The 13,835-nt window shown below is 28.7% G+C and overlaps 1 protein-coding gene across 1 annotated transcript in view; it reads left to right on the top strand.

Moving 5' to 3' along the window:
* The window catches only part of LOC118195452 (uncharacterized), a 122,852-nt gene that overhangs the window by 107,642 nt on the left and 1,375 nt on the right, over positions 1-13,835 (top strand). Inside the window, exons 15-16 of the mRNA XM_035366781.2 lie at positions 4,376-4,603; positions 5,225-13,835. The exon at positions 5,225-13,835 is cut by the window's right edge and continues 1,375 nt beyond it. Of these exons, the coding sequence (XP_035222672.2) occupies positions 4,376-4,603; positions 5,225-7,422 (2,426 nt within the window). The 3' untranslated portion in view covers positions 7,423-13,835. The remainder of the gene's footprint in view (positions 1-4,375; positions 4,604-5,224) is intronic.

Raw genomic sequence — 13,835 nt, 5'->3', positions numbered from 1 at the left:
TTTGTCTCGCACTGCACTGCACGGGGAAATACAACATTTTTAATTAGAATTCTACTAAGATTAACTGTCTAAACACAAAATTCATAACACTATTTCCAGCGATTGTTTAACACTCAGATATTGTGGAGAATACTGTATTGGAGATCAGGATTTTTGCATTTAGTTATGGATTGCTCTAAACCTGCTGTTAGTGATGTTGTAATTAAATATCAGGAGATTTTAAAGGAAAATGAAGTTTTCAAACAAGCATAAAATTTGGGAAAGCCAAGCATTCCAAACAGATATTTTATGTATGAATTAACAAGAGAGTATGAACTTTTTAGAGGATTTTTAATAGATCGTGGATTATTGAAGGATAAAGTTTGTTGTGAAAAATGTAAGATACCGTGCAAAGGTATCTTACATTTAGAAAAGCCAAGCAAATGTGAGATTTTCCGGCATTGTTTTCAGAATTATATCCTTTTAACCTTAATCATTCCTTAATATTTTTGTCTTTTAAAATTCTGTATAATAGTCGTAAATTTATTTCTATTGTCCATGATTTCTGGTGAAAGCAAGACGACCACCATTTTTGATGAAAATCTTGATGGTAACCGTTTTTCAAAACAACGTATTTCACATGCTTTGGTGCCAAAAAAAATTCGCCAAACTTTAAAGGTGGTCTATACTGAAGCTATTCCTACCTACTTTCCTTTCATCACTGCATGTTTATCAAAACATGACAACTTGAGTAATGACTCATGTAGCAATGCCTAAACAATTTTTTTATGTTAGTAATTGAATAATAAAGGAGTATGATAACCTTTTATGTTGACATTACGCTTGGCGATGATTACATATTTAAGTTAAATGCACCAAAAGGTTGACGAGGTAAAATTTACCAAAAATTTTTTTCCATATGCTAAAAATAGATTTTGATGATGATACTCATAGACCCAAAGATTACATTTAGGGCTATTTGAATTAAGAATAACTGATTTGTTATTCACATAAACCCAGAACGAATGCCAGGGCTCATATGGCCGAACCGAGGCGCAGAATTTAGGACCCACAGAGATTGCATCAGGCGATAAGATATCTATTTAGCACCAGCCCTCAATAAGGTTTAAGTATATGTGAGAATTTCTTTATTCAGAACTCTGATAAGCCTTAAGCATGTGCAAGAAATAGACATAAGTATAATAAATAACTAAACTAACACAATTCAGGCTTAATTGTCTCAGTGTGCAATAGAAGCAAGATAAAATTTAACGGAACAACTTCTCGTTAGTCGCCAAGCTCATGATGCATAGTGAAATATGTATTGTGAACGATAGCTAATTTGATGATAATAGCCGTGAATTTTAAAGGTTTTTGGATATCGCAAAACAAAGGTAAAATTTTCCAATTAACTGATTTTCTAAAGAAATGTGCAGAAGCGGTAATAAATAAAGATGATATAAAAGAAGTTTTTCTTTGTGATGACAATGCTTCTTAATCATCAATCAATTAATGAATGGCAAAATATGTAGTATAGTTCTAGATCCAGAAAATACCACTACCGATAGTGAAGAAAGTGACAGAGAAGTTACTGAAAACGAGAAAATTTCGATTGACAAGTTAAATCGGAATTCTCGAAACAGCAGTTACAGGACTTCAACAATGCAACTGAACAAGAGATTATGTCTGTCTACAGAATTAAAAAGAAAGTATTAGCACAAAAAACGAAGCAACTTAAACAACTTACATTGAAAGAAATTTTTAATAAGGTAAACAAATATATATGGAGCTTTTTTTTTTTTTTTTTTTTTTTTTTTTTTAAATTTTGATACGCTTTAGATAATAAATACTTCATTATTTCATAAACCACAATGTCATATTTTTAATTTTATAATTTCTACATGCCATCATACTAAATTTAAACCGATGATCTAATATTTGGAAAAATTCCAAATCTGGAATCGAAGTCCTGACGAATCCCGATTTTGTACTTTGTACTGTATACTGTTTTTAATGTTTCAAAAATTAAATTGTTGGTAAAGAGAGAAAATCTGTCTATGCAGAAATCAATTGCAGTTGTATAACAAATACATCTGTAGCAAAAATTAATAAAAGAAACCAAGATTTATGACTCAATAAAGCTAAAAATTATGATTTTCACCAGCTTTTGCTGAGGTGTTTGGCTCAATGCAGAACAATTTGTAGAACCTTGTATGAAAACTATTTAGCAGGAGATAAACAGAAATACAATGTGACCCTCGATAAAACATTGATACCTAAATAACTTTAATAATAAACATTTGTATACCTAAATAACTCCAACAAGTAAAGGTTTATTTATTGTCAAAAATGAAGAAAAAAGAGTATACAAACCTGGTTTTGTCAGTGCAAAGAAAATTTCAGTAAGCAGTTTATGATTGTCATGGGATTTTCTTATAATGGAAAATTAAAAACAAGAAAAGTGGAAAAGAATGTTAAAAGTCAACTCAGCATACTAGCAAGAGAAAGTTTTATATCCAGTATTTACAGAACTTCTAATTCTCTATGCAAATAACTTTCACTGAATGAAACTTCATCAAGACAAATCAATAAGTCATGTTTCGAAAAGCGCCACTGCATTCCTTGAAAACATGAAGATTAATATAGGTATTGTATATCTTCCTTTTCATGCAAATGTACTGATGTTTCACCTATGGATTTTTGTGATTTTGGTTTCTTGAAAAGAATTCTTTCCAAACTCACCATGATTGATGAACTCTGGAAAGTATTGGAAGAGGAATGGAAATCAATACCCATGTAATTTTTTTGAAAAGCTCTTTTATTATGGAAAATCACTGTGCAAAGTCCAGAAGACATGCTATCATATCAAATGTTTAAGCAATTACTTTTTACATTTTAAGCATTAATTAAAGGGCCCCAAAATCATCTACAAATTTTAAAACAGCCTCTTCAGTATGAAATAACAAGTGAAATGGTCAGAGAATAAGTTTCAGTGATTTTCTGACAATTTGACTAGTTATTTTAAAACATTCTGATTTTACATTTTACCAGAATTCTCAAAATATGGTATAACTGATGGTACATTGCATTATTTTTGGTGGTATAATTTTTGCACAAAAGATATAAATGGGTATAAAATGGAACCCCTATTGACATTTTGTTTTAATTTTTTAGATGCCATATGTATATTTTTTATTTTTGCCATCTTCCTTGAATTGACACCTGTGACTGCTGCCATACTGGCCAAATGCTCTTGGATTTATACTCAGACGAGTGGATGTCTTTTCCGAAAGTTTTTTTTTTTTTTTTTTTTTGGTGTGTGTGTGTGTGTCCAAGATGTCCTTAAGCTTGATGAACTATAACATATATTTTGTTATGATGCAAAAGTTTCTGTTATGAATATTAATAAATAATATAAACTCAATTTTAATTTTTTAGATGCCATATGTATATTTTTTATTTTTGCCATCCCCCTTGAATTGACACCTGTGACTGCTGCCACACTGGCCAAATGCTCTTGGATTTATACTCAGATGAGTGGATGTCTTTTCCGAAAGATTTCTTTTTTTTGTGTGTGTGTGTGTGTGTGTGTGTGTGTCCAAGATGTCCTTAAGCTTGATGAACTATAACATATATTTTGTTATGACGCAAAAGTTTGTTATGAATATTAATAAATAATATAAACTCAATGTTTTGTTATTTGATTATAAACACTTCATTTAGGATACATTGATTTTTAATTGGAAAATGCTTTAATGGTGGTACCTATATTTACTTTTATTTACATGCTACAAAATTTCAAAACTTTGAAAAACATTTAATTTATTATTATAATGTAGATCAGAATTACAAAATATTTAGTAAAGCAAATATTTCTGTAATTTTGTTTTTAGAATTATTTGCTTATTAACCTTTTAACTCTCACGCCCGAAATAATCTCGGGCACAGCACTGGTATTCCAAAATGTCACGCCAGAATATTACTAGGGCTAATTTTATTTTTTTTTAGTGCATCGTATTGTTATACCCGAATATATATCGTGAGAAGTTTATTTCGGCTTCAGTTCAACATATGGCAGCATTTGACTGAAGGTTTCAAAGGATAGAGGTTAAAATTCAAAGTCTGCAGCATTTTTTTTGATTTTTTGACTTTGAGGCAAGCATTTCATTTTTGGAATAAAACAAATTGACAATTTATGCACCCAAATCATCAAAATAACTTGACAGTTAAAAGGTTAATAGTACTTAGCTTTTTACTTTTAAAAAGTAATTTTTTCCTATCCTACTAGAATAAAAAATTTGCAGAGTTGTGATTATGTGCCAGATATCTTTTTGAATTTCGTGGTTGAATCTCCTCAATTTTGAATATGTTTTTCAATTGGTATTTTACCTTTCAGATTGGGATTTACATGTAGGTGAAAATGAAGACATGAATGAAATTGTTGAAATTGAAGAATTAGAATCTGAACCCTATGTACGACGACCCACTTATACTAGTTCATCTGTAGGACCCCTTAACCGTCCATTGTTGTACAGTTTGACTTCTGGGTTTTCAGATGAAGAATTTGACCCATTAGAATATTCTTCATTTTCAGAGTTCAAAGCACCTTCTAATTCTCCTGAAGGTATTTCTTTTTTGTTTTTAGCCTGTCTTATCATCTTAAGCATCGGTTTCTTTTTCAAAAAAATTTTGCCACCTTCACGTTAAGTTTTATTGCATTTTTATAAAGCTGCTTTGTCTTTTCACTAAATAAACAAACACCTTTTTAAATAAATTTATTATGTACATAAAATTTTTACATGACTTCTTTATTAAAACATTATACCCACAACACTGAACTGTTAAATCTTTCTAATGTTACCTAAATTTAGAAATCTACTAACAAGTTTTTAAATTTTGTTTATTAAACGCTTACTCAGTAACAAAAACTCAGTGAAATAAAACATGTAAAGTCTCTGAATATAAGATTCTTTAGAAAAGTAAATAGAATGAATGACTGATCCTTTTCAGTGTATTATAGACTCACAGTCAAAGAATTTGTATATCTGTTAATTCTCATTCTCTTTTCGGTGATGCTGGCAAAAGCAGTACTAATTGAAAGGTTGGAGAGTACAGCTGAAGTAGAATAAAAATCTCATTTTGATTTCCTGAGAATCTATAATTCAGAATCATATTTTTGCTTATTTGTAATATGCACATTTATGTTTTATCTCCCATTCTTAATTTATTTGGTTTTCTCTTTTAGAAGAAAAGTATTCTCCTGTGTCTGAAGACCAGATTAGTGAACTGATAAGGAATCAGCTGAACAACCTAGCACAAGAAGAAAACAGGTTGAAACTTATGCAGAATGTTCTTGATAAGCAATCTTATGAATATTTGCCCAGTAAACTGGAAGTAAACTCATCAGTGTCCGTCCAAAAATATGATGAAACAGTTACTCCAAAAGAGGAAAATGCAACTACTGTTGAAGATGTAATTATTGAAGAGCTTTTGCCAGATTCTGAGGTACAGCATGAAAATGTCACCGTCCATGAATGTGCTGCATTTACTATGTATTCTGAAGAGATGAGTGTTACAGATAAGAGCATACCTGGAAATGGTAATGAAGAAATAATAATTGAAGAACTTGTTGAAAGTGAAAGAGTGGAAGATGTTAGCTGTAGTACCAACTTAACAGATCAGTTAGTTATAAAATGCAATGAGAAACCAAAATTAGATTCTGATAAGGAAAAGTACATTTCCCTTTCATATTCTGTGCATAATGATATTGATTCTCAAGCAGCAAGTGTGGAGAAACGTGAATTGAAGAACAGTTTCGATAATTCTTTTAATGACTTAAGTAATTTGAATGAAAAACCAGTTAGTGATCTTTGTTTTGATACTATAAGATCATCAGATGATAAAAAATTGGAAGAAAAGATGTTTATTCAATATGAAAATTTAAATGGGGTACTCAATGAAGGACTTCATAATGATGAAACTACAATAACAAAGGAAAGTCCTGATAAAAATTTTGTAAAGGGGGAAGCATATGAAAATTCAATTAAAAAGCCTTTAGATGACTTAACTCATAATTTTAATGAATTTTCACCAAAAAATAGTGCAAGTACATCCAAAGATAGGTCTTTTGAACCTGATGCAACATGTATTAACAATACAAACAAATATGAAGATAAAATGAATGCATCAAATGGCATTGTAAGTGAAGGATCCGTCCATAATAAACCATTAAGTGGCATATTGATTGAGGAACAAGAAAAAACTAATGGGGAATTGAATTTAACTGCAAATTGTAAAGATGAAACAAAGGATGATTCTAAAAATCATTCAAATTATGAAGAAGCCTTATCATCTTTTGAATTACCTCAAATACACCATAAAGCTGATGTAAAAGAACAAACTGAAAGTCTTATTATAACTGATGATGGCAAAACAATCAAAGATATTCAAAGTTCAGAATGTTCTCATAGTCATGAAAATAACATAGAATTACTGTCTACAAAGAAAATAATTGATGATTTTTATTCTGACAGAGTTCATACTAATAATGCATCTGATTTACAAAAAGAAAGCCAGATTAATACTGCCACAGTTCTAAACATGGAAACTGAATCTACACGTGAAAGAGTATTTGAGAATAGGAAAGAATTAGATGTGGAATCTAATTTCTCTGAAACCAAAGGTGGTAGTGATATTTCTTCATATTTAAATAATGAATGTACACTTAATCAGTACCACAACAGCTTTAAAATGTCTACTGAAATAGTGAATGATTGTGTTTCAATTAATGAGGTGCTTGTAAATAATAGCCTTGCTGATAATAAATCAGGCAACAGTCAAAGTAATTCTACTGAAAATATGGTAGATGCTATTGCCCAGAGTTGCAATGAAGGCTCTGAAAGAGGTGCTGGGGAACATTTCTTTGTTATAGAGGAAAATGAAGACACTATAAATCAGAATTTTCCTTTAGTTCCTAAGCGAACAACAGATGATAAGGATATTGTAGTGACAGCACATTCGGCAGCTGTTGTACCAAGAATTATTATAACTCCAGCTAGTGAAAGTGAAGATGAATTGGATGATTTTCTGAACGGACAGTTTTTTAATGCATCACCAGCTGAAGATTTCTCTGTCACTTCAGAATATACAGTGCGTCCCTTTGAAGATGTCTTTGGGTCTTACAGTATTCCTGGGAAATCTTCTGGCTACATCGAGGCATATAATTTTGAGTTTGATAATGGAGACTTTTTTGATGAGTTTTTAGATGATTATCCTGATAGTTTGTATACAAGAAGTGAGGAATTATCCTCTGAATGTAAAGAAAGAAGGCAAAGGTCTCCTAGCTTGCCTTCAATGATTGAAAAACTCTCTGATGATGAAATAAATTCTGAATCAGATTCTAGTCCTTTATATTATGACTCAAAAAATATCACTCATCTGTAATGATAGTGCAGATTTCTAATATAGTTATGTTATTTATTGATATTTGTAAAAAAAAGAGAAAAGTATTGTACTGATACACTGTTACTGAAATTCTTGCTCATTTCCTTGTTTGAAAATCACTATGGACAAATGTGGTTTTTTAACTCATGAAGAGTTTTATGAGAGTGTGGAAATGGATGAAAGGGTTTATTGAATAAATGAGGGACTGCTGTATATATTTCCAGTTAATTTGGAAAAGTCAAAGATATAACTAATTCATGTTGTTAATGCATTTTAGGAAGAAAATTTTATTTTAAAGTGAGTGCTTATACATCACAAAATTTATCATTAACCTTGGAAATTATATATTTCAGAGTTTTAATTAGTAGTATGTTTGTGTTGAGGAATAAAATATATATATAATTGCTTCATTTCTTGCTTGTATATTTAAAAAAGAAAAATTGTTTAAAGCTTGTTTTATTCTTCTGTGTTTAAATTTTAATAATATATCCCTTCCCCTCCTATTGTGCTACTGTTTTAATTTTAACCATTTATATTTTTTATTATAAGGCTATTTTAATGCAGTGGTTTTATTTGCCAAATTTGCAAAACAAAAAGTTGTCCCAGAAAATCCTAATTGTTGGTTTAGATTTTATTTCGTAATAGCTAATTGAAGTGAGCCAGATAATTTTTGCAGATGTTTTATTATTTATAAAACAAAATTGGATTAAAACAGCTGTTATATTTTAATTACATGTATGTATTTTTTTACATGTAAATAATAAATATTAACAAAGTTCTATAAATCGTAAAGATTTTACATAAGAGGTGTGAATTCTACTTTTTAAAATGTTATTGCCAAATTTGGAAAAGTAACCTGTTGCAGTTTCAGAATTTAGCTTCATTCAGTTCTTGAATACTGGATTTAACTAATAGTAATCCTATAGTTCATTGTTTTTATTCATCAAATTAAATCATTCATATAATCTATAATTCTGTCATAGATATAAATTATATTAGATCTTTGTAATTACTATGCATCTGTTAATAGTTACTTCAAAAATGTTATAGAAAGGAATTTGAAAAAGTGATTGTTACAAACATATTGCTTTTGTAATTAGCAGTCTCTGATTCTCTGATTATTAAACATATTTTAAGGACTTTGTACAACATTTAGAGTACTATTTTACAGATTCATTTTACTTGGTATAAAGTAAGAAAAGAAAAGAAAAAGTATTTTAAAATGAGTAGATTAAGTAAAAAGTATTTAATTCTCTGAAATTAAAGTAAAAGAAAAGTAAAAAGTATTTTAAAAGTCTGAAATAAAAGAAAAGTAAAAAGTATTTTAAAATGAGTAGATTAAGTAAAAAGTATTTAATTCTCTGAAATGATTGAGACTCAGCTTCAAAGTAAATTAAATTTGCATTGTAAGAATAAATTCTTTTTTTAATATGGTGTATAACATTATTTCAGTATATCTGTAATATTCTAAAATCGTATATTACATTATGACTACATATAGACATAATTACATTTTAATAGCTTGACATATATTTCATGCCCCTTCGCTTTTTAATGTAAAAAGCTTAAAATAATAAGTAAGGAGTATTAAAAAATATTTTATATATGATATAGCACTCCTTTAATTTGGTGAAGTTTCTGTAATCCTGTAAAAATAAAATTTTTGTATAAATTGTAATTATTTGTTTTTTAGTCTTTTAATATATTTATTTTGATAGTAGCATGATTTTAGTAGTGGTTGTATTTTTTGGCAAAAATATATCAATTGTGCCATAATGTAACTTTTGAGTCAATTTTATTAATTAAAAAAAAAAAAATATTGTACTCCCCCCCCTCTTTTTTTTTTTTTTTTTTTTTTTGTTGTTGTTAGTGTAGCCTTGATGAAACTTGTGTGTAATGCAATTATAGAAGGGAATTTTCCATATAATGTTTACTATTTAGTCATGTTAAGCCTAATAATACCTAGTACAGGATCCCCATAAAAAGAATATGTTTAGAAATAGGGGAAAATAAATTACTAATCAAAATTTTGTACTTTTTTAATAATAATGCTGTTACATAGGTGCTGTAAATTAGCTTAAATTTTACCATTATTTATTGTTAAATGTTGAGGTAAAAAAAATCATAGTTGATATGTATGGTTTATAACTTTTTGAAAAGAAACTTTATTTTGAAATTCTTTCTGGATGCTGCAGAGTTAATTATATATATGTAGAGGGATCCTTTAATGTGCAATATTTGCCAAGGTTAATTGGCTTCAATCTTTAATTTTCATTATGAATATTAGATATATATATTTAGTAAAAATATGGAAAGATTTCATGAAGTATTATGCTCAGTATTTTTTTTTTTTTTAATGTATAGTGTAATTTTTATTGTTCAGTAAAATATAGAGTAACTTATAATTTTATGAAATCAGAATACAGTTATTTCATTTTATAAATAATGATTGTATGTAGCAGGTAAGCCTGGCCTATTACATGGGAGAAATTAAGAATTTTAATCATTAAAAACAAAATTTTATTTACTGCTATGCATTAATTGTTGTTCTACTTGTTATCTTAAACTTAAATGTATCATTAAGTTCAGAGCTGCCTTAGGTACGATTATGGCTATTGGGACAATCAACATGAAATTTTATTTTTGTGCTTTTCCTTGTTAAAAAAAAAAAAAATAAGAGTGCCTCATGTAAATACAAACTATGAAATTTTTTAATTTTTAAAATGCATTTCTAATCTGAAATTCGTATAAGTAATTACAGATAAAAAATGGCCTTTATTTGCATAATCTTTTTAATTTTCTTTCATATAGTTTATGAAACTTAATGAACATACTTATCCTGAATATATGTATAAAAAATTTGAAGGGTTTTTTACAAATTTCTATCATTATTTTGCTCATTTTATGAAACCATTTCTGAATATTTTGTGCTAAATGGACTGGTTTGCTGGATAATCTTTTGCTTTGAAGGAATGTTTTTGATGTCTCATTATTTTTATGTGGGGAAAAAAAATATGGTAATATAGTGCCATTTAAATGTATGTATGTCATGTCAGATTATATCTGTACTTTAATAGGTATATGACCAGTGGCTAAAATTAAACACATTTACTGTTCATAAATAATTTATTATTAGCATTAAGTTATTAACATGTTTGAGAATATAAATGCATTTTATTTCTCGATATATTTATCAACAAGCAGTTGCATACTGCTTTGTAAGTTGCATTTTTTATCTCACATTCAGCATATGAAATTATCAGAATGTTAAATGTTGGTTTCATGTTAAAAAGACATCGGAAAACTAGAAATTTTTCATTCAAAAGTGTAAGTACTTAGTACTGTTTTTCACAATGTACAGTTTTTGTAAATTTTCCTGTTTTATAATTTTTACCACATAAAAGAAGTATAAACTGTATTATTTTTTAGCACAAATTTTTTAACATGTGCTTAAACTTATTTATTGTGAAATCATTCATAAGGAATTTACAGCTTTAAAGAAGTAATTTAATGCCCCTTGACTTTCGGCTTGAAAACATCTATTTTCTACTACAAATCATTTTCTAAGTCACTGACTAATGTAAGGAATTTATTTTATCTTTATTTCTCCAAATTCAAGTGACAGGAAGCATTTTGTGCCTGTGGTCTTTTTACAAAGGGGAAGTAGATTTGTTTTGGCTATCTCTTTTTAAAAAGAAACAAACTCATTTGCATATTGTTATAAAAAATTCAAATTTTTCTTGACACAAAATGCGTGTCATAGGTGGGAGCTTCCTCTAAACAAAGCTCCCTTTGAAAATTAATTATAGTCTTTCTTTATGCTCATATTTTGAAGGTTTTTAGGTGGCAAAGACTTCCTGGATAAGTTCAGTATTGTATTCCTAATTATTTATTGGGAATTTTATGAAGAATTTTATCTTCATAAAATTCAGTGGATTTTGATGTCTAAGTCTGTATTTTCAAAGAGGAAAAACAAAAGTTACTGAGCATTTAGGGTACTCAATTTTAACTTGTGATTTTAAAAAAAATATCTTAAAAGTTATATAATTTGGAATTTAAAAATAAGAAGTGTATTTCTATGCTTTTTATTCTTTCCTTCTATTTGGAAAGTTATACTTCTCAACAGATAAATATGTTTCTGATTCAAACTGTACGAAGTAATGTGTAAATGGCTCCATTATTATATTCCTAATTATTTATTGGGAAATATATTTGAATAGTAATTTTACAAATTAGTTTGTAGTTAAATCTCAGTAGTTTATTTGTACATAAGTTCAATTATTCTTTATTGTTCGTTTTCTTACGAACTTATTTCATGAAACATTTTATTTGAGATTTTCTCCACCTATTAGTTTTTTTTAATACATAGCAATGTCATTAGCTTCTCAAGCTAACTTATTATTATTATTTATTTTTGCAGTTTTTAATTTTCTACAATTTTAATTTTGTGTTGGAACAATCCTAAGCCAGTTTGATTGTCACTGACACCAGAAACATGCAGATTTCATGTTTTAGTAATTTCCTTCATCATGATTATTTTGGATTTTACTTGACATGTCATTTCATAAAGCAAAATTGCAATAAAAGTCATCTTGAGATAATTGTACTGTGGCTTTTGTTAGTAACTATACTAGCATTAATAAAATCTCTGACACTATTATATCTCCAAAAATAGTACTGTGATTTGCTGCTAAAAGCAAAACATGTATTTGAATGATTAACTTAAATTGAATCATGAGTAACTAAAAATTCCAACACCTCTACATATAAGACTTTGATTCTTTTTGATCCTTTGTACTAATGCTTGTGCATTCTTATTTTTCAGAAATGAACATTTATAAAATAATTTTATTTCTAGTAACATCTTTTTTTGTACAACTACCTGCTGTTGTTTAAAGAATGATCTAAATATTTGAAAACGATATATAATCTGATGAGAGTTAGTTTTTTTTTTTAAATTATATATATGTGTGTGTAAGATAAAAAAATAGGTAAATCTCAATAAAACATATACAGATTTCAAAATTATAATTTAAACTAGCAATGAATCCTTAATTACTCCTCTCTGTTCTAAAATAAGTAATAATTTTTCCAGACTGCTTCATTTCTAGATCAGTCTATGTCATATGCCTTGCATAATGCTGATGATGTAGCTAACTTGGAACCTGAATTCAAATTTCGAGAACTGAAACTTTTCTTCTAATAAGCAACCTAAACCCAAACCTTTTCTTGGTGAACCTTCATTTTGGATAATTGTGCACCATTTTCTAGCTGCCTTCCCATTAAGACACTTTGGTCACTTAGCCTCTGCTAGCTATTGTCCATTGTTCAAAAATATAATCTGTATAAAATTGTGGGTTACATAACGCATCCACAATGATGATATGCAAGGAAACAGTACATGTGTCCTAAGAACTAATTTTCTAGGAAAAAATTTGTGTGGATATGGCTATGTTTGCAGCTTTCTTCAAGTCATGACAATAGCTGGCAGAGGTAAGCAACCGAAGTAGTGTCTTAATGGGAAAAAAGCAAAAGTGTGCAGTTATTAAATATGATAGTCTATTAAGAGAAAGGTTTCTTTATTCGAAATTTTAAGAGTTCAAGTTCCGAATTAGTTACATCAGAGTTTCAGTTTAGCTTTTGCATTACTAGTTACATTATCGGTGTTATTAAGTCATACGTATGCTTTAATCTAGAAATTATGCAATCGAGATAAATTTTGATGCATTGCAGGTGCTAGGAAGGGGGGCATATAAAAATCTAAAGAAGAAATTTAATCTATTGCTAATTTAGTAATTTAATTAGAGATTTATTTTTGTATTTTATATTTTACATATCTATGTCATGTTCTGTTTGAAGAAAGCAAGCAAAATTATGAAAATGTGTTCCCCTTAACAATTTTTTAATATTTAGAAAATCATAAATATTATATGGGATAGCACAATCAAATTAGTATAAGTGTAAACACACATGAAAGTAGGAATTTTTTTGCAATTAGACATGAAAGCAGAATGGAGACATTCTTTTCTCAGCAAAGATTATGCTAAGCAGTATGCAGATTTCACAATGATTTTCTTTTCTTTCACCTTCATTTTGCTATATAAGCTACAGCAGAAATGCAAATCTTCTGAGCTCTACCTATGAAAAAAAACATCCTAGCATAACTCTGGTGCCGTGTCACATATAAAATCATCAGTCTGCTAAGAATGCATTAGAGCACACCTGAGGTAAGTCCAGCACATGTTGACAATGAAGAAGCTGTTTCAGGAGACAAATATTTTTGCATTATGCAGTTTTTTGTCTCCATCAATGGCTGTGGAAATGCATGATGCATGTCACCCAAATTCGCTTGTCATATATTCACCATCAGTGAGCTTATAGTGTCTGAATCTTCTCTATGGATGCTGAAGACT

This window comes from Stegodyphus dumicola, chromosome 6, assembly GCF_044657685.1.
Source record: "Stegodyphus dumicola isolate Sdum_Otavi_A_Nest chromosome 6, ASM4465768v1".
Classification (NCBI taxonomy): domain Eukaryota; kingdom Metazoa; phylum Arthropoda; class Arachnida; order Araneae; family Eresidae; genus Stegodyphus; species Stegodyphus dumicola.
The sequence above is the reverse complement of the archived record's forward strand: the minus strand, read 5'-3'. Positions and strand labels throughout refer to the sequence as shown.